General features: G+C 43.2%; 1 protein-coding gene across 2 annotated transcripts; it reads left to right on the top strand.

Moving 5' to 3' along the window:
• The first annotated feature begins 558 nt into the window (after positions 1-558).
• gosr1 (golgi SNAP receptor complex member 1) lies at positions 559-24,035 on the top strand. Of its 2 annotated transcripts, none has more exons than XM_067246930.1 (9): positions 559-603; positions 1,201-1,312; positions 1,566-1,653; positions 1,803-1,910; positions 2,093-2,184; positions 5,376-5,450; positions 18,832-18,861; positions 22,142-22,224; positions 23,084-24,035. In XM_067246930.1, the coding sequence occupies exons 1-9, from the start codon at positions 573-575 to the stop codon at positions 23,206-23,208; spliced, it is 744 nt and encodes a 247-aa protein (XP_067103031.1). In that variant the 5' UTR covers positions 559-572; the 3' UTR covers positions 23,209-24,035. The 2 variants fall into 2 exon arrangements, with proteins under 2 accessions (XP_067103031.1, XP_067103030.1); XM_067246929.1 differs by having other exon boundaries at positions 1,563-1,653; positions 23,084-24,034.
• Positions 24,036-25,774: the final 1,739 nt, after the last annotated feature.

Genomic DNA, 25,774 nt, shown 5'->3' with positions numbered 1-25,774 from the left:
TGTTTTTATATTTACATGTCATTTAGCAGACGCTCTTATCCAGAGCGATTTACAGGAAGTACTTATATTGTTTCGAAGTTGCAATTTTCATGGCCACATTTTGTTATCAATGTCACATTGACAAAACTCAAAACGCCTTGTGAAAACTAGTCAATTTTTTATCTCACCTGTTTTATATTCCCAAACCTTACGCCGCGTGATGCCACTGGGATGCGCTGTTGACCCGAAAGGGCATAAATCTGTTGAGTTCATGTTGACGAACTTTCCTTCAAAATAAGAGCATAGCTTGAAACATACCATCTTATCCATTAGAACCCAAACAAACTCAGCGTTGGAAAACTGTATTCATTTTTATAACGATGTAAGACTTTAGCTGACGCTTTTTTCCCCAAAGTGACCTACTGAGGAAGCTTTTAATCTGCAACTGAAAAATGCTTGCATATTCAAATGGTAAAAAAGGACATTTGTCTCACACGTTTTTATTTTGAAAATATTGGAAGAACTAAACCGGAAATGAGATTCCTTATTGAGGCTGGCTTTTCATCCTAGCGTGGTGACGTTCGACAACAAAGATGGCAGGAGGAAGCAGCAACTACTGGGAAGGTGAGGTGGCACACTCGTGTAAACATGGCATAATCGCTGGTATTGGATATCCTTTTATCAGTTATTTATCGTTAATTAGGTCGCCAGAGTTTTCTGTTCAACTACTGTCATTTTCCAGAACGACGGGGCCCGTGTCGTAGGGGAATTCGGCTACTTAGCTAGTAGACCTAGCTTCTAGATAGCTAGGAATCGAACCATACATGTCGCCGATATATTATCGGTCGAGTCATTTCAGTTTGGTTTCCTAGATTAAAAGCTAGCAACTGCTCACCTCACAATTGTAAATGGCTAAACAATGAACAAATTGAAGCCGATCGTGATAGGTTTAACTTGAGTTTTTGCCCTTTGGCTTGAACAAGGGTTCCTCAAAATGTTTGATGCCCGTTATTCAGTTAGCACTAGCCTCTTAGGAAACCTACCCACCTGATAAATTCTGTGCATTACTTCTGAATCTTCCAATTTAACAAGCCTCCCCCGTTGACATATGACAACTCTCTGACATCACGATTTAGCTCCCCACCCCCCAAACCACTGTCAGTTGCGTGCAGTAGCCTAAGCTGGTTTGGTAATTTTATATTTGTCAATTTTACATTACAGATCTGCGAAAGCAGGCTAGGCAGCTGGAGAATGAGCTTGACATGAAGCTGGTCTCCTTCAGCAAGCTGTGTACCAGCTACAGTACTTCCAGAGATGGTCGTAGAGGAGACAGGTATGTTCATGGCTCAGTTTTATTATATTTGTGACCTAGCGCCTTCAAATAACAAAATGACTCAGTGGGGTCACATATTTGGAAAGTTGAAATTAAAGAAAAACGTACTGATAGTGATTCTGTCCTAAATGTAAAAGCATAAAATATCCAGAGAAATACCTCCTTTCATATTTTTCTTCTCACTGATTTGCTTACATTTCTTACTACTTTTCTGTTCTTTTGTCAATCTCTGTCCCTTTCTGACCTTCAGCAGCTCAGACACAACACCTCTCCTAAACAACTCAACACAAGACAGGATGTTTGACACCATGTCTGTGGAAATGGAACAGCTGTTGGCTAAGGTAACATTTTCCAGTCACTCAAATAACAATAAAAGGATGTCATTAGTGACTGTTTTAGAGGGATGCAGACACATATAGCCAGGTGTTGGAATGTGAGGACTTAATTTGTGTGTTTGTGTAGATCTTACCTATTTATCTCTTTTTGGCAGCTTACAGGGGTAAATGACAAGATGGCGGAGTACACCAGCACACCAGGAGTGTCCTCCTTGAATGCTGCTCTCATGCACACCCTCCAGAGACACAGAGATATCCTGCAGGTGTACCCCCACCCCCCTCCCTCCCACGTGCACACACGTACACCATGAACTTAAGATCACACACATCTCCTGCTGGTGACAATAGTCCTGAAATTGTCACCTAGCAACATTATTCTGACCTTAATGCTGTTTGAAAACCTTTTACCAAGTTCCATGTTATGGAATATCTTTTGTTGTCGCAGGACTACACTCATGAATTCCACAAAACTAAAGCCAATTTCCTGGCTATCCGGGAGAGGGAAGACTTGCTGGGGTCTGTCCGAAAAGACATTGAGTGAGTATCTATCCATTTCTCAATCTCCAAATATGCCATTGGAAAATTGAACCTTGAGCCTTTATTGATGTTTTCCTTCAACACAAACTAGTTTTATAACCCTGTTCCTGCAATGCGAAAGCATGAGCCTCAACATATTGGCTCAATAGTGAATGAAGGTAATGTTAATAAGGGTAGGGTCCCAGACCAATACCCTTGTCTCCCTTATAATGGCTTATTGATCTTCAGACTTAAAAAAAATCAGAGGACCATTGCAGCTTCTGTCATTGACCCACCCCTAGTCGTGTGTGTGTGTGTGTGTGTGTGTGTGTGCTGTGTTTTTTTCTTCTTAGGGGTGTAGGAAATGATGTGGTTGAAATGTGAGGCAAGGATTTTTTTATGGCAGCCAGGAGGGTTGTTTGTGTGTGTCATGCTGGCTGAACTCCAATACCACTTTCACACCGATTTCAAACGTAAATCTGTGATTTTAAAGATTGAGGCAAGTTAGTCAACCTACATGTGGATAGCTGTTAAGGGGTTTTTAAGCAGTCATGCGGTGTAAACAAGCAGCCTAAAAAGAAGCGTTTAGTGAGTTCAGGGACCCATTTGCATTCAGATGTTTTATGAAAGTCATTTATGAATTCCCCTCTTCTCTTGTCCGCATTTGTGCATTTTGTTTTCCTTTTCACCTATCTTTCCATCTCAGGATGCTTGTGACTAGCATTGTAATGTAATTATGCTACTGATAGCGTTCTAAGCTATTCAAGCTATTCATTCAGAGGAACAGTTTTTTTGGGGGGGAACCCATGCAGAACAGACAGTACTAAGTCATAAGAAATGCCTCTGGGTTTCTGGGCTGTGATCACCATGCTGTCATGGTTGAACACTGGTTAGACATTTTGTGCTGTGGTATCCAACTATTACATACACAAACATACTGAAAGACTATTTACATTTTAATAATTTTGCAGACGGTTTTATCCAAATGTTGCTCTTTCAGCAACATGCCAGGGAAGTAAAGGGTTTGGGGTACATAAGCACCACGCAAAAATACATTTTTAGCATACTAGCATAGTAGTAGTAAAACGTTTATTTTATTTTTTACTCAAATAGAAAATATTGTAACTTGCCTGTTTAATTATCAAGTATTAATGAGATAATATTGACAGTTGGATTCAATCAAGATTGATCCCTATTAACAAATGTATTTTAAAGCTATGTGGTGTTAGCAGCATTTTTACCAATTAGCCATGCTGCCCCCTAACCTCCTGAAACCTTCCCCAATAATCAACAATGCTAGACAATGCATTGTTGATCCAATGCATATCAATGACTTGGTGATGTTGTTTGGCTAATGCTGACTAATGAGCTTGTTGTGAGGTAACAGAAGGGCTTGTCACAGTTGAGTAAATTACAACACGCTACTTGTGTATAGCATTGAAAACAAAGGCTGACTATCTCTTCTGTCCAGAGCAGTGGTGGAGAAGGAGGACATCAATAATGTGCTTATGGGCTTACTGGAACAGCTTAGCTAATATCACTGCTAGGTGTTCCCTCCCCCAGCCAAAACATACAAATAAAAAACATTCATTGGGATATTTATATTTTGTACCATATTTATTTACTTGACACATAGTTACCATTACACTTCAAACAGAATCAAATGGATTTGACACTACCGGTATATTTCCCACTCCTCAATCTCAGAATGTGGATTAAAAATATATATTTATTTACTGCATGCTGTAGTTATGCAAGCCTGAGGGTTTCAAATGGTGCATTGGTGACAAAGGTACACCCACCCACAGGGTCTGTTCAACTTTAGGACACTAGGGGGCAATATGACCCTCTGTTCTCCTCCAGGCTGCACAGGGATCTGTCACCCTATCACTGAAAGTTTACCTTAGTCTTTCCACCACACATGCACACAGGTCTTTATTAGTGTTGTATATCACTCGAAGCACCATTCGAACCCATCAATGTATCAATAATAAATTCCCCCCCACACACCTACAAACGCCAGACACACAACTCGTACATCCTTCACCTCCTTTAAGTTACATTTTGTCCTTTCCATCTGTGTTCAATCTGCTCCAGAGCCCTGCACAGATCCCTGAGCGGAGCACTGAGGAGAGATGCTACCGCCCGTCCCCAATGTGACTTCTAAATGTCAGCAGCACAAACGACAGCCACTGATTTGCAGCCCTATCCTTTTAAAAAGGCTTTCTGGAATGATTAAACTGGTTGTCACTTTGCCAGCGACACTTGAGCTTCAGAGACAGACTGGCCAACCTTAATGCCCAAGACAACCAGCTGCCAATGCAGTGTGTGTTGTATGGGATGGGTAATGACCGTTTATGTGATAGTGTTTGGTGATGGATGGGTGGTAGGATAGTTACATGTGTGTGTATGTATACACATTTTACCACACCAACTTTTTGCTTAAAACAAGATTGCAGATTAGAGCAAGTGTGCAGGCTGCTTTAAAAGTCAGTATTGACCTCATGAAGAAATAGCCTGCACAGCTTGAACTGCACCATTATCTACATAAGCCTGCACAAAGCCATCAATATTTGGCTGAAATCGAAGCATTGTCACTAATACATGGAACACAATACAGGAAATTGCACGGCAAGTGCTGGTGAGGAATTGATTAAACATTACAGACACCATTCTGCATTTTGTAGCCATTTTGGACACATTAGAACAATTAGTACCTGGGTTGATGCTTGTGATTATTATTGAATCCTTCTGAGACAAGTGGAGGCAGAAGGAAAGGTAGTCTACTCCTCCTCGTCCACCACCACCTTCCTCTCTCCATGCCTTCTTTTACAGCATCCCCCATTTTGTGAGGGAATGATAGAAGGATTGTGGAATGGAGTGATGGAAAGAGAAGGACTTGGGTCTATGGACAAGCAGCGAAGGTAGATCATTGGAGAAAGACTGTCATAGTGTAATGTGTCAGTGTGAGAACCAGTGCTGTGCAGCTCTGGCAATGAGCTGATGTCATCAGAAGGCCTCAGTTCCCTTCAGCCAGGTTTACACCCCTGTAGCTTTGGTCTACGTGTGCCAGTCCTTTCACTCGGCAGACATCCATTTGACCTTCCATTTAAATGTCTGAAAGTATAAGGGATGGCTCGACACTTTCCAGTTTCAAAATGGGTGTGGCTTATTTAAATAGACTAACCTCTCTCTCTCTCTCTCTCTCACAGGACATACAAGAGTGGTTCAGGAGTAAACAACAGAAGAACCGAGCTGTTTCTGAAGGAGCACGAACACCTGAGAAAGTAAGATCCACGTGTGTGTACACACACACACACACACACAGATGTAGACCTTTCTCTGCAGTTTTGGTCTTGATATAAACACAAGAAGAGATTCCCTAGGATTTGATAACCCGCTCAACATGTCCACTTGTCGGTTGGAAGCTATCAGTAGAGATCCTTTGTGGAAAGCAGAATGTTTCACGTCTCGCTCATTTTTCCAGTACTGTTGCCTTTCTCCCCGCAAAGCTGCTGCCACTTCCCAGTAATCAGGCTAACGGTCTGAAATTCAGCGTCTAAAAAATCCTGGGATAACTCATCTTGATGGGGCCAGTCGACCATTTTGAATAACTCTAAAATCATTGCCTCTGTGTTTGCTTGCTAAGCACTGGCAGCTAGAGTAACAGATGGGGCAGCAGTTCTCTCCCTCTTACACTCAGTTAATAAAACAAATGGTGGCATAATTGTGGTTACGCTGCAACATCTGAAGTTTTTGTGACAAAAGCCTGATAACAGTGAATTTATGACTTGTTTCTTTTATGTGGGGTGGTTGGGTTGAATCTGATTTGAGGTCAAGGGGTATGCTTAAGAAGTCTCCTGTCATCTAAATCCAATTAACACTAATTCATAAATCTTCCGATTTTCTTGGTATTCATTAGGCTACCAATTAAAATAGCGACATCATAAATCCTAAAGGTCAATGTCTCTGTCAAGTACTGTTTAACCATGCATTTTTCTTCCCTCACACACTGCTGAATGTTTTGCACGATTGCTATAGTCTTAATGTAGTATATTTAGGTTCAGGACTTCAGCCATTTAGATTGTTGTAGATTGTAGATAAAGCACCACTAAGCTGTTTGTAGTTTTATGTTTGTAGTTTTAGAGTTTATCTTGGTGTTCCTGGAACGTTCTGGCATGTTAAGATGTTGAAGATCCGTTCTTTGTGGGTTCTCTATGTGTGTGTGTGTGAGAGGAGAGATGTCGCCACAATCACACACACATGCATGTACACACACACCCCAACCATAAACACTGCAATACACCGGGATCACATTTATCATGGCTACTGTCTCTTGGAGAATCTCACAAATTAGGCGTAACCGAGGTCTATAAAGCACTATGATTGGTCTGTTCTGTGCTGTGAACCATTTGTGTCCTGGCTGCCTTCTCTCTGAGGAACTGGCCTCAATTACCCAAGATACCTAGGAACACCCAAGCCCCCATTCACTTGATGTAACAAAAGGAACTGGCAGACCTTCATCTGACACAAACAAAATCAATGTGTGAAAAAAAATGGATTACCACAAAATATATATTTTTAGTTTTTTTATGAGAGTATCAAAAGGGATATGAAATAGGATATAAAGCCTTCCGTCTTTGAACTAAACAATGCGATTGCATTCATGAAGTATTAGCTTACTAAAAGCTTGATCAATATATAGCCTACAGTATAACCCCAATGGTATGCCTCTGTGACTTAATTCTGTAAATTGTCTTGGTTTTTGTAAAAGACCAACAATGTAGATACAGATTTTTGCAAATGATTCTTCCAACTTCAGTTGTTGTAGTGTCTTGATTCAATATTGTTCCAGCAGTTTCTACCGTTTTGTGGAATTTTTGTCAAGACGCAGTCTGCTGCCTCTCGCTGTGTGAGAACAGAAGCCAGTCTCCAGCTCCTGCCAGCCAGCTGATAACAGATCCTTTTTCTTATGGTTGAGGACAAAACCCCACCGTCCAATTAGCCCTAGAGATGACAATACGCTGTGTGTGTTTGTGTCTGCTGTGTGTTACTGTGTGTATGTGCCACATCCCACAACCATCCCACGTTCAAGGGCTCTTGGCTCATGCTACAATAATAGGCTCTTCAGGGATGGGTGTGACTTAGTAGGGAGGGTGGAATAGAGTTTTAGTTATATTCACACTGGTTCCTCCACCAGTTCAGAGTCATGTGTTACCCTTTTTCTTTAACCTTTAAGCTTTATAATCACAAAGTCCATACATATCCTAGTAGAGGGGGGGGGGGTGGTATACTGTTTACATCATTAGTGTTGCCAACTCAGAAAGAGACCAGAAGGGGAATCCTAACAAAGCAGGGCATCTGAGTAAAATAAGTGTATCACTGCCTTGTATTCAGTCAGGTGCTGATGTAGTGTCTAGAGTGGATGGTTTCTCTATCAAAGGAGGAGAGTGGCCCTGAAGAGACCTAGCAGTGCAGAAAATGCAAATCACCTGACAAACAAATTGCCAACTAGCACACAGTACTTGTATCTTTCGCTATGTTTGCATGCGATGGAAAGTAGAGGGATACTGTTTACGAGAGGACGACTCAGCTAAGCTCTGCCCTTTACACTCCCATCACTTTTATTTTTCTTTATTCCTATTTCTTACTCAGACTTGCATGACCTTTGTCACTGTCAAAATTGCATCCTGGATAAACACTGCCAATCTCACTTTCTTAGTCTGTGTATGCCTCTGAAATCTTGTCCTTATTGTCAAGCAAGAGAAGAACATTTCATGTTAGCCTGATATGATTACTTCAAACCACAGATGATATTAGAGGCTTCCCTAGCCAATGACATAGACAGTGGAGATGAGTGCTTTGGCGGGTGAGATTATGTTACCCATGATTTGTTCTATTGGAAAGTGAGAGAGCAGGAAAAAGGGTGTTACAGACCGCAGTAATGGCATTAAGAGGTTTCCACAATCAAAGAACTGAAGGATACTTCCTCTTTCTCTACTTAATGGATCATAAACATTGTTAGTGTTTTGTGACCTATTCTGAGCACTGTGTATGTTTTGTGTGTATGAGAGGGATCATTTGGATAAGTGTAGTTAAAACATGTCAGAAAAGGAGGTTATACAGGATATAGACACATACAACCTGCCCCCACTCTCTCTCATACATGCACACTCAAGGAACCCCAGCACCTAAAAACCCTGAACTAGCAGTTCTTAGCACTAAAGAGCACAGCATCCTTATAGTTTATTCCTGTGTCTATTCATTTTATAACTCCCACTTTGAATTCAGTTTTTGAGTTCATACAGGTGTCTTTTGAATATTGGATACCCATTATCCAATGAATAAATGAATTGGAATCTGTGACTACTCCAAAGCACAGTATCTTCATAAAAAGTGTGAGACTTCTTCAGTCATGTTTTTGTGAATGGTGACTATTTATTTTGTGACCAAGACTTCACAGTATCTGTTGGTTGCTCTTTAAGATGGATGCAGCTGCTGGTTTCTGTTTGTTGCGTACAATTTCTTCTTAATCCATATGAAGACGCCCGTTTTTTGGTTTCATTTTTGATGCCTATAATCACATCTCCTAAATTTAGAGAATACCCAACAATTGCCACAAGGCTGAAACAAACCAGTTCAGTTACACCTGAGGTATGCAACAGTTTATTGTATTGACTTGAAATTTAAGTTTGGTAAATTGTGTTCTGATTTTGCAAAAGGAATCCCAGTACAAAAAGTATTGACCACTGACCTAGGGGTAGAGGTCTGGAGATAGTTCAGATGGTTGTTTTGGAAGGACAAGGGAATCTTCTGTGTCTGCCTTTGACATGTATTGTCCTCCCTCCTCCTCGTGTTCTCTGTGAGGTGGAGAACACGTGTATTAGTATTCTCCACAGAGCCCAGCTGTCTGATCAAGTATTACTGTGGCCTTGATCAGGACTGCCTTTTTCTGTCAACACACACACAGACACACACACAGCTTTGTTATCTTCTGACACAACCCCTCCTATCTTTCTCTCTTAGACTCTTTACTTGAGGCTTTTGGTGTCTTGTTTTCCGCTGGTCTTTTCTGTCTGCCTTAACTGTAGTGCAGTGGAATTGTTTCGGTCCATTTCGGTTTCCACAGTAGATTCTTTACCCTGTCCCTGCGTTGGTTTGTGGCCAATGGTTGGCAGTGTTGCCACACTGGTAAGCTCTTGGAAGATATCCACGGTGAGAATGTGAAAAGTGATTCTTTCTCTCTTCTCCAACTCCCTCTCTTGCTCATAGATACTTTAGTAAATGACTGTCTGCAGTGTGTATCGACTGCAGGGCTACACAGACATATGGCTTAGATGTCCCTGTAGACTACGAGCATGCACTCTCTACACCCCCCCCCTCTCTTTCTCTTCCCTCCCTTCTCCCTCTTTCTCTATTTTTCCTTCTTTGCAGTTTCCTCTCCCTCACTCTTGCACCATTTTCTTTGTCGCTCTCTCATTTCTCTCTGCATGTTTCCCATGTCCCTCCACCATCCCATGGTCCCTCCCTTTCCATCCTTTTCATATCCCCCTCCCTCATTTCCATTTTTTTTTTTTTTTTTTCCTCCACCTAACATAATTATATTATTATCTGCAGTGATCTCTCTATCCCTTTCTTTTTTTCTTTGCCATTTTCTCCCATTGGCTCTCTTCCCTTTCCCCCCCTGTTCTCCCTCTCAGACCACCACATCCATGGCTGGACACTTTCCCTGCACACCATGCTAGCTCTTGATATATGCTAATGTAATCTCTATGAGTGAAGGGAGCCCAGGGGAACCAGATGTATGAAAGAAGCGGTGGAGCTACTCCTCCTCTGCCCCATAACAGGAACTAGTGAGCAGGGTGCGACAGCCAGGCACCGCTCCACTGTGGTGATGTATAGTCTGGCGCTGCTAGATTTGCAGCATTGGTATTCTAACGTCCACATTTCTTGACCTCCCAAAATCCTCAAATTGAAAGTTGTGAAGGTGAATGACGTCTTTTGGGTTGCGTAGGTTCTTTGAGTAATAGACAAGGTATTGCTGGGGACATCCAGCCGTGAGGCCGCTGAGTGGAAACGTGGGGCTCAGTGGTGTTGCATCTCTAGTGTTGCTCTGCGCCAGTCCTCAACACTGCTCTGGTTCTCCAAGACTCTGTCGCTGTCTTTCTCACTGTCACTTGCTCTGTCTCTCACTTTTTTGGTATCAACAAATGCTTACTGTTTTCCTCTTCCCCTAAGTTGTTCCAGATAGTCTTATTTAGTGTCTGAGTGTTGGTGTGGTTTTGTGCATGCACAAGAGGAAAATAAATGGTTTTGTGAAACTAGACTGGGCTGAATCCCTTTCAGAAAAGACCTAACAATCTCTTCTCATCTTTTGCACCCCCTCTTTCTAGCATGATCGCATCACTCTTTTTCTTATGCAGTTCCCTTCTTTCTCAGTTACGACCCCCCCCCCCCCCCTTGTGTCCCTCCCTCGTTTCCCTCCTGTAGTTCTTGTCACTTCTTAGTAGCTTGTACATAAATCTCTCGCACGCGCCAAGACTCTGACCAATCAAAAGCAAAGCAGCGTTTGATCGTCACCTCTCCTCACTGGAGCAGAGCTGGGGATTGGAGGCAGATATTGGGTTGAGCATGTGTGTCTGTGTGGGGTTCTTATCTAAATGTGATATTTACATGGGACAGGAGGAAGACTGATCAAGATCTAGTACATTCATCGTCAGACCAAACCCAGTCCCTTAACCCTTGTGCTGCCTTCGGGTCACATGACCCAAAGGTTCATAACGAACCATCGTTGTGTTTGCCCAATTTTACTAAATACAAAAACAAATGAAAATAATTGTCTTTCAACCTTTGCAATGTGGGGGGTCTGAGACAGCCCAACGGTTAAAAGAAAATGCTTCACTTTGTTTTTGTATGCGGTAAATTTTGTCGCAGTACGACGGTGGGTCACAATGACTGATGGGTCAGAATGACCCGAAGATAACACAAGGGTTAAGCTCTCTGAGGTGATGCCTCCAGGAAGCTACCGTATAACTAGATTCAATGTCCTCCCTAAAGATGAAAAAGTCTCGTTCTTGATGTAAAAATCCGTTCATGTTTTCACGAGTTAGACTGAACTGGTTCAGTCGTAAAGATACAAGATAAAGAAAGCCCTGGCAGCAGAGATGCGTGGATTGCTTTGACGATGAGCCTGCACTGCAAAGGTTATGACCGTTTGTCACTGGAGCAGCAAGGAAGTGTGATTATGTCCAGCTGGGTCTGCATACGGGTGACTCATTTGTGTCTGTGTGTTTTCTGTGTCCGAATGTGTGCGCTTGAGCTTGCACCCGAGTATAAATCACAAGACGAGGGAATTAGCTTTGTGCTAATGACCAGTTTTTAATGACTGCAGCAGGACACCACTGGGAGGGAAACACGTGCTCACTGGACACGCACATTTTGGAAACGCATAAAATGAGACCATTCACACGTTAGCACAAATATATACGCTGTACACACAAACAAGCACACATCCTCCACCTTCTCTGTACGACTGAGGCCTCATAGCCAAAGAAAAGTGCGCAACAAATAAATCCTTTCCCCGCCGTCTCATCTGTGCGTATAAAAACCCAATGAATCAGGCTACACCGCAGCCCTCAGCATTCTCCCCCCCCCCATCCCCCGTCCTCTGCAACCAATGATTTACAGGCCAAGTGCCATCGGCAGACGGATGTGAAGGTTCACTTCCCTCTCCCCCCCCCCCCCCCCCCCTTCTCCCCCAACCTTGCCTTCGTTAGCCCTACTGGGCCCCCCACTAACAGCTGTGTAAGATGGCTGTTGAGTTACACCCCCCCCCCCCTTTTTTTTTAACTTGGGTAACAGCTGGTATTTTCTAGTATATTTCACCATGTCTCGAGACACAGCAGGTGTTCTGTCTGTTCATCAGCCAGCTGTGATGCCCACTCCCTGCCATGCTACTACAGGTAATTGGCTTCATAGGATCCACCTAGAACAATTTGATTATCTTCTGTTTTTGTTTCTAAATATGTTAGGTTAAACAATGTGTTTCATTTTCCAACTCATTTTAAATAACTTTCTAAATCTTTGACTTGCCACCCTCTTTGGCAACGAGGTAATTGAAACACTACTTTTCACCTCATTTGGTGTTTGTTTGACTGCTTCATCTGTAAAATGGAACTCACTTAGCTACTGGGCTTTGCTGCTAGGTGTTTCCCTTCTGGCATACAGAGCTACCTAAGCTGCAGGAATGGGTTCACCAGGTATTGCGTGCACTCATTCATCAAAAATACAGAAACATCTCCATTAAAATTAACACCTTTTCAAAAGTTAAACTGAGTACAGGTAGTACATTTCTTCAAGGCCGCTTAACCATTCTTCATCATTAACATCAGGACATGGAATAAAAACAAGACAATATTACTAGATGTCCCCACTTCATACTTATAGACCTGCTTTAGAAGGGAAAATTAGTTCAGGGACCCCAAACGAGAAAGACAAGTGTGCCCGAATGGATTTTTTACCGTGTGAATTTACCTTAACCTTTGTGCTGCCTTCGGGTCACATGACCCAAAGGTTCACAACGAACCATCGTTGTGTTTACCCAATTTTACCCAATACAAAAACAAATAAATAGCATTTTCTTTTAACCTTCGCAATGTGGGGGGTCTGAGACAGCCCGACGGTTAAAAGAAAATGCTTCTCTTTGTTTTTGTATGCGGTAAAGTTGTCGCAATACGACGGTGGGTCACAATGACTGATGGGTCAGAATGACCCGAAGATAACACAAGGGTTAACCATTAGAACTGACTGGGATCAACTACAGTACGTTAACCATCAAACAGAATACAGAAGACCATGAAAGCCAATTACCAGGACAACTAAACACTCACATAGACCTGGTGTCTTTAGGGACCATGGACCATTCCCGATTACTCCCCCTCCTTGTCCAATAGGCTGACTGAATCAACCCTCCCATGTCCCAGTGAAATTGGATTAGAACCTTTCGATTGGCTCATTTATTTGGAAAGGGCAGCTGAAACAGCTGCACAATGAAGCTGAATTAAACTGTAATCAACTTTGACTTCCCTCCCTTGTCATTTTTGTGATGTTTTGTCCAAATCAGGCCGCATTTTTATGGGAGTAGTTCATTACTTTGCCCACACAATGGTTCAGTAAGCACATCCTAATTAGGGTTTGGTTACAATTACACACAAAAAATATGGTTATCAATATTATTATACATTTTTCTTTGATTATCTTCTATTGATAGCCTACCTACGCTATCTGTTGTGATTATTAATCCCCCCTGTAATTCAGAAGTGATGACCTCGATCTTTCTCCCCACCTTGGAGAAGAGCCCAACTTCTGTTGGATAAAGAACTGCCAGCACAGCTCTATACCTTGACACACACACGCTCACACACACAAACTTACAACGACACTGTCTCCTTGAATCGTGACGCTCCCCCTCAGCATAATAGATGTGGGGCCCGTGCAGGGGTCAGCTTATGAGACACAAGGAGACCTTGCCCGTCGTAGATCTGTCTCCCTGAGTAAGCCAGGTGGCACACGATGGCAGAGCCCATGTCCCCTGCTGCCCCAGGGAGGACATCCATCACTGAGGTTGGGAGGAGGGTTGTGGAGAGGGGGGCACTGGTGAACAAGGTCTCTGTAGACACAGCAGTGCTGATTGCAACAACAACATAACAAGGCAAGACCTCAACCCTGAGTCATTAGGAAAAGTAATTATTTTTGAAGTGTGATATGCAATGTTCCAATTGGCCCAACTCAAGTTTTTCTATGATATGCTCGTTCTTTCTTTATTTTTGTCAAATTGCCTTTTGGCTATTCCGTGATGTCCTGTTTTACAAGAACAAAGAAAATAATGACTCCTGCCTTGTTTGTTTATCTTTCTGCTCTTTTCTACTGAAACATTATCAGCATCGATCCTAATTGGGGAATAAACTGCTCAGAGCATTGTATTTGACAAGCAACCTGAGTCTCACAGAAGAAGGTTGTGTGTTTGTGGGAGTGAGTGAGGGGGACAGCCACTCTGTGTGTGTGTGAGAGAATGTGTGTGTGTGTGTGTGAGACTGTGTGTGAGACTGTGTGTGTGTGTGTGAGAATGTGTATGTGTGAGAGAATGAGGCTGTGTGTGTGTTGTTTTATGAGTCACTCTGGGTCAGACAGTTAACCGACCGCACCCTCTGAGTTGTCAGCATCAAGCGACTCACCTGGGATCTGTCTCGCTCCATCTTTGAGTCCACACAAACAAGTGATTTAGCCCTACTGCGGAAAACCCTCATCTCCGACATGGCTATCTCCTCTCCATTTTATCAACATCCCAATAACATGCCTCCCAGCCATTACTGCCACCTCACTGGCCTGTCAAAAATCACTACAGCGTAAATACATTGCTCCACTAAATGCTCCCTTCAATACCTGTGAGTTGACTGTATTCGCACGACTCCTTATGTAGTTCCTCAGCCCAACAGCATATATAACGGCAAAATCTGCAGTGTGACTAGTTCTGATTTATCAAAGTAATTGCTCTTTAATTATGACGAGCATTCATAGTGTATGTTAGCATTAGCATTGTCATATTGTCTTGGTTCCTTCCCAAGTCTAAGAAAGATGGCATCGAAGAGCCATTCAGACTTCAGGCAGAGATTGCCCATCTGCAGTTACAGCTAACCCACCCACATTCCAGACTATTAGCTCTGCTATAATTGGGTTGTGTTAAAACTACTGCATACAGGAAGTGAGGAATCTGCCAGCTGCTTTATTGTGATACAGTGCTGTATTTATGTGCAGACGATGTCTGTATTAAACTGTTTGTTGACCTAACATTCTGGTATTTTCTTTTTGCTCTCTCTCACCACCTGTTGGCATTTTAAGTTACTAGTTTTTCTTACAGAAAGAAAGTTACAAACCTGACTGATGATTCATTCATACAGTCTGCGCTAAATTGGCGTCCATCTTGGAAATTATCTTCTGGTCTTGAGCAGAAGCTGCAGCGTTAACCATTATGGTAATATGCTGCTGCTGGCTCTATATGACCTAGACTATTACAGAGGAGGTTCAGAGAAGCCCTTTCTGGCAGTTGCAGGTGTGAGCATGTAAATAGCTGTTTGATGTTCATGTATGATACTGCACACAAACATTCCTTTAGAATTGAATTGATGTCATGAGTACTTCCAGCCATTCAGTCACAGTGTGCAGCTAACGCATGGCAAGCTAGTTCTTTTTTTCCGGTCATGTTGGCTTGTGAAAGGTATGTGACATATAGTGTAAAAGTTGATACTTTGCCCTGTCATAAAATGGCAGCTGGATACCAATGCGTCTCGTAATGGAGGACTGACAGTGTTGAGGTAGAGAGAAAGAGCCTTGTCAGCAAAGATGAGGGGACATTCATAATGGCTAGCCGCACAGTGCTAATCTCACTGGCATAATATGTCTTCATCAACTGTTTGTGCTTCAGTCTGACTGAATGAAGGAACGCCCGCCCCTGCCAAGATGCAATATGGAGTGAAACATGATATAAACAGCAAGCTTTTGATTTAGTGAGGGAGTTTCTTGGAGAATGTGACCAGCTTTGAGGTTACTGCAGCTATTTCGGAGGTAAAGGATGATGGGTAGCGAATTTGTTGGCTCCATATTGGCCTTTGTGGCTGGCAGGTGCGCATGATGGTTACATTTTCTTTCATACCTTTGAAAGGCTTTCTGTAAGACTTTGCATAAAACGTTTTTTGTAAATCCTTTAGGGTAGTACACAGGGCTCTCAAGTGTCACGCATTGAGCGTGAAAGTCACTCACTTCGGTCTTTTGTCACGCACTCACACCACACATTGTATTTCTCACTTAGAAAAACTATTTATAATATATTTAATATGCCGCAGTGCCCAACCGAAACTTCTCTGACCGTGCCGCTCTCACTATGGAACCGGCAGGAATCTAGCGCGTCTCCCCTGGAGTTCTTAATCGAGCCTGCCACTTATCAGCCAATCAAAAAAAGAAAGGGGCTACACAATAGCCAATCAGAAAATAGCACTATTGTATCTGGGTAATATTTAACGCAACAACCAGTGAAAAAAAAGCATATCCTGGAAAGTTTCGTTCACCCACAGAGCAAACCACCTGAGCTCGAGCATCACTTTGAGCACAGAGTATCATGATCTTCTCCTGTTTTAATGTTACAACTAATTCACAACTTGTTTGACACAAACAATGACAACTTGACTGCTGTTAGACAATGTTTCCCAGATGATGCTCAGAACAAGTAGTCTAGGCCATATGGACTAGGTCATATTTTCGTTGTCACATGGTGACTGACATATTGTCACATTATAAACATCTCTCTCCAAATAGGCTTAATAATTGTATTAGCACTAAATAAATGTAAGTTTATTGCATAGTCGATGTTATAGGTCACTTTTAAAATCATATAATTATATCCTGGCCATGGATGCATTAATCATTGCTGTCTTTCAAAGATTGATAAGATGTAAATTCGGGAGAAGGCAGGCCGGACGGAGTCACGACAAAGGAAAGGAGTTGACTTTGGTTTATTAGTCGAGCAGCCCGGATCAAACAATCAGTTCAAGACGAGCTGATGGCATGAGTGAGAACTCTGTCTCTCAGTTGTGCTCAAATACATGAGTTGGACATTACATATATAGAATGACACAGAATTGCTTCCTTAACGGGTCTTCAGTGGTCAATGTATTGACACCCTAGAACGTTCAGCAGGTGAAGTGGTCGTTAATCACATAAGCCTTATTTGTACATGATTTTCCTCACTGTCTCCCCTCAGTCTGGACTGCATGCTATATTCTGCTCAGAGGGGGCTTCGCTGTATGACCTCTTGACCTTAGAGACACATGCTGTACGTGTATCCAGAAACTCTGCCTTACAAAAGATTAAAGTTAAAAAGCAATTAATTATGAGAGAATTTAGAGATAGAGAATATCACTCTTGCCCATCTTCAAAACTTGAGAGCCCTGAGTACATCTTTACCTGTACTCAACACACATGTGCTTCGCAAGGGAGACAGACTGCAAGTAGCAGAGACGAGATCAAAATGAGTTCAATGCTCTACAAACGCACACCTCTTTAATTTTTAAGATTTATATTTTGCGTACATTAACTATGTTTAAGATATGAGCATTAGATGCGTCTTCTTGGTATTGTCCCACTTTCTGCACCTCGGAGAGATTGGAAATGGTCCATCAGACGCATGTAAGAGTAACATTTCTACCTTCCTGTCTGACCAGCATTAGCATGCAGAGTGGACACTACCTGCACTCCCCTTAGGGTAAGCTGAGAGCAGGTTTTGGCAGCAGAACATCTTGCACTCTTTTCAATCTTCTGTCAGATTCCATGAGAGAGTTGACATATTGATTGACAGGCCAGACACGCCTACATTACTCATTTTGTCGGTGGCACCAGCTCCAGTGGACTCATCTGACTGTTTCACATTTCAAAGGGTTCAGGTACCAAAATTGATTATAGACGTCAAAGTGAAAAGGTCATTTCAGGAACATGGCTAGGGTGACATTTCCAACCCAATGGGAATTGTGTTGTTCTTTTATAGAGAAGCTCGGTTTTCAAAACCTGTGTTCATGGCAGTATTTCATATTATGTAGAGGTAGCTGTGTATCTTATTCTCTTTTTAGACTCTTGCAAGTTCTTTCACGCTGACTAATTCAAGACATGACTTGTAATGTATGTTTAATAGGTTCATTTGCTTGAGTGAGTGCCGTGTCATACAATTGTCATAGGAGTTAGGCCTGCATAATGGATGTCTTAAGTAGTCATGTCCGAGTTGCTTGTCACAGTTGATGAATAAAACCTCATCTCCATCCATGTTGCATGTTTTAACTTTTGTTATACAGTGGTGACTGAAGAAATCATTCAATATGAACGAAACAGACATTCCCCAACTATTTAGCAGAATTCTGCTATGTTGTCTTATTTTCTATGAACCAGGCATTAGACTGTCTACATTTAAGGCCTTCTCTCTTCACCACAAGTGAAATACAGATGCAACATAACTTGATGTGATTCAATCAACCCAGTCCTTCCTAAATAAGAAATGAGTGTCAATAGTAAATTCATGTTACCCATGGTTAACAGTTAGTTTATCTTCACTTGGGTACTGCTGCAAAGGATTTCTGGAACCAGATGTAGGGAGAAAAAAAGGGAGGAGGGGGGTGTAGTCCTAGTCCAGTGTTTCCCCTAGGTTTACAGGGGAGGGGGGACCATGTAGAGACAGAAATGACATGCTGTCGTTTAAATAAAATAAATAACATAAGACCATTTAGTTTGTTTAATAAAAGAGCAAGCTATAGACCTGTTTTATAGGAAAGGTAACCTTAAATGACTTATTTTGTGATCTGGCGCTATAAAAATAAATAAAAAACTTGCGGGGGGGCAGGGGGTGCCGTTGGGTGGGCGGGGCGCCCCCCTAATATAATGGTAGGGGAAGCGCTGTAGTCCAAAATATATTGGGTAGCCTGCTTCAGATTGTGGACAGCTCTGAATCGATCACTACCTCTCCAGAAATGTGTGGAGGAGCTGAAGTTACTTAACTGCTCCCAGTTTGACCACAATACCTCTCCTCAGTTACGGTCTCTCTCTCTCTTTGTGTCCTCCCTCTCTTTTCTGCAGTTCCGACCGACTGATGGACGACACAATAAGGTAAGCACAGATATACACCCGCACTCATGTACAGAATACACACAGCTTACACTGAACATCCGTTTATGTATGCTCCCAAATGGACCCGTCTGTCTGCTTTGGACCTGTCTGTCTGCATTGCTGAATGAACCATCTCCGTCAGACATCCCCTGATAGTGCATATTGCAAATGGCATCATCCCCACCCGCTCCCAGAGGAAGGAAGACCTCACATAAGTCAAGTGGTTTTCCACATTGCCAGTACATCCCCTTCTTTGACACCACTCAATTGGAAGATTAGCCCAGAGATTGGTCTAAAAGCTGATCCTATCTTTTTTAATGGTGCGATCTGACGAGACTCTCCTTTCAATGTCCCCTGATGACGAGCTTTAGCTGAAGCTCATTTCCTGTAGCTAAGTAGCTAATTGCGAGTTTGTTTTGGTCCTTCAAACTCTTCTTGAAACTGTAATGACTTCAAGCAGGGCTCTCTGTGTCAGTGGGACACTTCTTCTAAACTACAACTACGGAAACAGATGGGAGCTTTCAGAAGTTGAGCTCAGTTGTGGCGGTGCTTCCCCCTGTGCGTGCTTTCTTGAGGATCTGCATCTCTCCTCTTCTTCACTTGACAACAAGCAAGCCCCTCGTCCCTCCCCAGCTGTCGCCCGCAGCGCTCCGTCTCGGGCGTTGTTCCCAACCGCCCGCCTGCCTCCCCCAGCGGTGTGCCGTCACCTCGTCTGCACCCCTCTCTCCTCGCCGCCTTCTCTCCATCCTAGCCTGCCTCTGTTCTCTCCGCTCCCACAGGCTGGTTCAGTCTGGCGGCCACACGGATGACCCTCCTCCCTGCCTGCCTCCTTCCCTCACCCCCCCCCCCTTCTTCCGCTCCCAATCCCTCCATTCCTGTGTTGCAGGGATGTCACATTGCAGGAAGCCCGTGGGACCAGCTGGCGCCAGGATCTTAATTAAGTGGACTTGTGAGCCGTGCAATCCCTCCCTTATTCCCTCTCCCTCCGTCCCTCACCCTTCTCTCCACGAGAATGTCACTCTCTCTCCGCCTCGTTGTAGTCAAGCAGAAAGTGAGAGGATGACACAGGCCTTTTGTAATTACTGTGTTTCTCTAGCCTCAACACACTTAACAAGAAAGCCAAATGAGAACCCAGTTTTCCTGCTTGCTGTGCAGGTGTGTTCCGTCTGGCCATAGGAGTGGAATATAACCCAGTGAAACCAAGTCAAATTAGGATTTGGCTTTTAATTTGGGTAAATAAAAAATACAAAGGAAGGATGATGAACAAAGCCAGTTAATGATTTTTTTTTTTTTACTCTATAAAAAAGGCATTTGAGTATGCAGCAGATGCGTCTGAAGCCCCAAACAGGTTCTCTGACAGGGTAACAATGAGGCTACAGCATCAGCTGGACAGCAGCCAGTGTGAGGAAGCTTGTACCTAACACACCGGCTGCTCCGATTACCATTAGCATTGAGCTGAATGCTGGCCTCGCCTGCTTCCACAGTCAGCAGGGTTGAAAATTGGTAAGGCAGCCAAAACATGTTTCTCTCTGACCTTGGAGAACATGATACATAAGCGAAACCCCTGGATGGTTGTACGTCATGGCCGTCCCATCTGCTGTGGGGAGATGGCGAAGTTAGTAAGGCTGATTGCAGAATACATAAACCAAAACACACAGGGCTAGCACTCACGAAACACACAGGGCTAGCACTCACGAAACACACAGGGCTAGCACTCACGAAACACACAGGGCTAGCACTCACGAAACACACAGGGCTAGCACTCACGAAACACACAGGGCTAGCACTCACAAAACACACAGGGCTAGCATTCACAAAACACACAGTGCTAGCATTCACAAAACACACAGGGCTAGCATTCACAAAACACACAGGGCTAGCACTCACAAAACACACAAGTTAAACTTTCTCTGAATCACCCATGAGCTTACAAAACTCTCTAACCCCTACAAACACATGCAAAACACACACACATGGCAAAGGAGTTCAGCACTATCGAATACAGTTCAGTTAGAGGGTCTTGTTGTTTGTGAGTGAGGCACTCTGGAGAATGAGCCCTGAGGGGACCTCCTTCCTAGGGAACCTGCGAGACCAGAGCACACTGGTGCAGAACCCTAAGCGCCACAGGGCAATTATCCATATGTTTTCGTCCACCATATTAATTTGAGAGAAATTACTTTTCCTATGTAGATTTTTTTACTTGCTCACTTTTCTAGGCAATGAATGTATGTACTTATTTTTTAATGTAAAAATGGTATTATACTAATATTCAGTAAAGTTTTTTCTTGCTGTCTGTGGGTGTGAGCCCTGATTGCATCATGTGTCCCAAGAGTGTAATCACACTATTCATTGGGGAAGTGTCATTTCTACCTGGAATTGAGCTACAATCTCAGGCCACAATGTTCTGATCTTATGGTCTGACTAATGGGAACACCACCTTCACCCCCATCAACACGCAGGGGAGTCTGCAGTGTTATACTATTTTCAATTGAAAGTTTGCAACACCACCTAATTCGAGGGAGAAAAAATAAGTACTTTTTGAGATCAGTGCCAATTTCTCTGTAGCAGATGCACTCATTTTGGCAAGAGGTGCCTGGTTTCAGGCTATAGTTTACATTACTCTCCCTAAAGCTGCTGACATCCCAAGTTTTGGATCAGGCTACGGTATCACAGCAACTCAATATCCTCTCTCGTTCGGCAAGCGGCCACTCTGGAGAACATCGGAGTGCAACAGTAGCTGTCTGCAGAGCTGTCAAGCTGCATCCACAGGGGCTGAAACTTAGTTGCTCAGACTTTTTTTTTTAAAGGGTTTTTACCTTGGGAGAAAATACAGAAATTAGACTACTTTGTTTAAAGATGCATTAGGCAGAGTGAAGTACATGTCGTCATCGTGTAAAAAGCCCCTCTTACTCTTCTATAATGAGAGAACTGCTGTCTGGAGGAATTAACCTCTGTGGATTTGTTGCCACAGAGGAATTTTTGCTTTGAGAGGCGTGGTGACAATGGGAGAGTAGGCCTTATTTGTCAGTGTAGTGAATGTTTGGGTACGAGAGAGCATGACAGTGTCTGTGGGTAGTGTTTTGCTAAGGTCTCCTTTGTCTCAGTCTGACTCATCCATCCGTTTTACCTGAATGGGAAATCGCCTTCCCCACTCTAAAAGGTATTTTCTCCCTGTCACGGTCGCAGCTGTTAACCCATTAAGACGGACAAAAAGTGTTTTGCAGCCTGCTGATGTAACGGTGCACTTCACCGTTTTCTCTCTGTCTTTTTCTCTCCCTAGTATTGCCATGGCGACCAAGGAAAACATGACTTCTCAGAGAGGCTTGCTGAAGTCTATACAGAGCAGGGTCAACACCCTGGCTAGTATCCTTTCAACATGAATGAAACATCTTGGAACATTTTTACAGAAAATTACCATGCATTCAGACTGTTAGATAGTCCAACTGGGAATTTGCACAGATGAAATGTTTATGCGCCTGATAACCTGTGTAAAAAAATACTGTATACTAGCCTGTACAGTCGGCTGTAAATTGTAAATGCATAGTATTTACATTGTCATTTAGCAGACGCTCTTATCTAGAGCGACTTACAGTAAGTACAGGGACATTCCTACCGAGGCAAGTAGGGTGAAGTGCCTTGCCCAAGGACACAACGTCATTTTGCACGGCCGGGGAATCGAACCAGCAACCTTCTGATTGCTAACCCGATTCCCTAACCGCTCAGCCAGCTGACTCCACATTTACACACCACTGGTTTCAATTATTTTGTCGATTGTTTATAGAGTCAATTTACCTGTTTTGAGGGATCGAGAATTGAGTTGGCGTAATTTTCAAATGCAACTTTATTATGGATCCCCGAGATCAGTTTTATCTCTTTCAATTCTATGTCGTTAAAAACAATAGGGCACACAAGTCAGCCTCTAAGAGCTGGTAAAAAATTGAATTGGTAGAAAAATGAGGCAATTCTGGTCTGTTCGACTGAATGATGGGCATAAATGGTCCCATTTTTCATTCCAGGCGGTTGTTTTTATGAGAAATAAATTGCAGCCAAGTTGTGTTATAGCCTGAGATGTTATCAAATAAGCAGGCCCCTTTATCCAGTGTGTGACAAGTAGTAAAGCTTTATCATATCTCCCTCTTTTATTTATGAAGTTTATATAAAAAAAAGTATTCTGTTTAGTCCACATAGTTTCTGTATGCTTCCTTAGTCTCTCCCCCTCAAGATCGCTTTCCAACAATCAACAATCTCATCCAGCGAATCAACTTGCGGAAGAGAAGGGACTCCCTCATCCTGGGCGGAGTCATCGGGGTCTGCACCATCCTCCTACTCCTTTACGCTTTCCATTGAGGGACGAGCCTGACCCACTGAGGGACAAGCCTGACCCACAGAGGGACGAGCCTGACCCACAGAGGGACGAGCCTGACCCACAGAGGGACGAGCCTGACCCACAGAGGGACTAGCCTGGCCCACTGAAGGCTGAACACAAAGGAGGATCAGCTGAGGCTCCGCATCCATAGCATCAGAAACTCTGCAAGACCAGGTTTTCTTATTGGAGGACCCTCTTGGCGCCCACATGGCCCAATCATATAACAGGATTAACCGTGGCCAACATGGACTACCAAGATACCTATTTAGTGCAGAACAGGGGGAGGGGTGGTGGATGGATGGGAGACAAGAATGGCACTTTTACTTTTATGTTAAGTTTTCCCATCACAGCGATAACATCCTGGTCAGATATGGATAAGGGAACAGAGACCAAATGTACTAATAGTACTAGATTTTAAAAGTTATATAACACTCGCTTTGGCAAAGAATCAGGCTGAAGACGGCTCAAAGAGACTATTTTCACCGAATGTCATTTATTTCTGGGCTTGAAGGATTTTTAGTTGGATGGTTTTTATGTGGTGGGAGGTGGGTTATCATGGGCGGCTGTAAAATGTGCATTAATAAATTATTCATATACAGTATGTATGTAAAACAAATTGTGTGGAATTTGACACATTTAAAAACATTTTATTTTTCAAAATATAAAATTTCCACTCAATGTGATATCCTAATTGTGTTTGTCAAAATCAATAACACATTTTTAAGGGGAAAGAGGTGTCATATTTATAGTTCTGCATGGATGACTAGTTACCATACCACTGTACTGTAAAATCATGACCTAGAACTGTTCCATAATGGCATTCCTCAAATATTTTAGATAATGATATTGGATGAATATTTTGATATCGGAATGCCTTGTCTACATTCTATTGAATCAAAATATATCAACATATCAGAATTCTACCCTGCATACACAATGTGTGCAATTGCCAAGTATTCTGGCTCCATTTTGTAATTGTAATCAAAATGTTGCATGCTAACCATTTGTATCAGTTTGAACTTTGGGGTTATCAGATTGGCATGGTCAGAATGTTCTAGAACATCTAACCACTGAGACATTTACATTTAGTCATTTAGCAGACGCTCTTATCCAGAGCGACTTACAGTAAGTACAGGGACATTCCCCCCGAGGCAAGTAGGGTGAAGTGCCTTGCCCAAGGACACAACGTCAGTTGGCATGACCGGGAATCGAACTGATAACCTTCGGATTACTAGCCCGACTCCCTCACCGCTCAGCCAACTGACTCCCTCTGGTCCAGACTCTTTCTGGTCCTAACCTGCCTGCAGCACACTTGAGTGTAGTGAAGTGTAAGGAGAAGGGAAACTCGGAGCACTTAATGAATATGTAAATTGAAGAACACATCCTTGAGATGAGCAATTTGAGAAGTTGAACACAGAATTTGCCAACTGTTTAGCTAAACGCCGTAGTCTGGTGTTTTAGAACTGAGTCCCAGGGCTACAAAGAACTGGGAGAACTCTGAGAACACTGTGTTTTGTCTGAGTGGTCGCTCAACTGGCATGAGATTTAAGATCTGATGATTTGATCTTTTAGTTATTCAAACTAGTTTGTCCACAAAGATCTGAAATCCAGAAACTAAAAAGAGTCTCTTTAAAATATCACTGTTCAGGTCAGTATGCTCAGCTTTGGCCCCTGTTGTATGAGATGTGCAGTCTGGCTGGATGGATGGGAAGGCTGGATGTAGTGACACCGCAGAGTCTCTTAGGGTCCCTGTTGTGTGAAAACCTCTGGATAATCAGAATCAGAATTGGTGTTTATTCGCCATGAAAGTTTGCACAAACAAGGAATTTACTTTGGCAGGAGAGCCTACCTAGGCAGCCATTTTCGGCGCCAACTAGAAAGTTACAGCATAACATGAGGAGAGGGGAGGAGAGAAAAAGGCAACCCCCAGACAATGCTCCTAGAGGAGTACAGTGTGGGAACAGGCAAAAACCTCAGCACATAAGCCCAACAACATTTACAAAAACACATGACTTGCAACGGGGTGGGGTAGACAAGCAGCATCCGGACCTGCAGCCATGGTAGGCGCTGGACACAGACCCGCCAGCCACCCTGGGGAAACAAGCAGGCGAAGGCTTTGGATGGGGGTGGGGGGGTGGTGATATCTGTAGTAGGTGAAAGTTAATGTGTGAGTAGGTCTGGGTTGGCGCCCTCGACCTAGGCCACAATCAGTCCGATTCTCCCTATGCAGATTGTGTTGGCAAGGAGACATCCTTGGTCATGACCCAGGCAGAGACCAAACCACAGATGTCGGTGGGGGCCGTGAAGGGAAGAGCAAGATAGTCTCGCTTCAGCGCTCTCCAGGGGAGTTGTTTTCCAGCAACGGCCTTGGCCAAGGCCTGTGTTGGTTACGGGGCCGAAAGTGGATAAGATTGGGGTAGTTGTTTTGACGAGTAGCCGCGACTCAATTTTCACGTCCACCCTTCAGGAAGGTCTCCATCTCCTCCATCTTCCTTTGCAGAGCCGCAAACTTATCCCTGTTGATAAGGTGTGTGTGAGAGAAGAAAT

This window comes from Osmerus mordax, chromosome 11 (genome assembly GCF_038355195.1).
Source record: "Osmerus mordax isolate fOsmMor3 chromosome 11, fOsmMor3.pri, whole genome shotgun sequence".
Classification (NCBI taxonomy): Eukaryota; Metazoa; Chordata; class Actinopteri; order Osmeriformes; family Osmeridae; genus Osmerus; species Osmerus mordax.
The sequence above is the reverse complement of the archived record's forward strand: the minus strand, read 5'-3'. Positions and strand labels throughout refer to the sequence as shown.

Excerpts from the sequence above, each read along its gene's own strand:
- gosr1 (XM_067246929.1), top strand. The coding sequence starts at position 573 with ATGGCAGGAGGAAGCAGCAACTACTGGGAAG. Across the intron at positions 2,185-5,375 it reads TCTGTCCGAAAAGACATTGA|GACATACAAGAGTGGTTCAG; the intron begins GTGAGTATCTAT and ends TCTCTCTCACAG. Across the intron at positions 5,451-18,831 it reads GAGCACGAACACCTGAGAAA|TTCCGACCGACTGATGGACG; the intron begins GTAAGATCCACG and ends TCTTTTCTGCAG.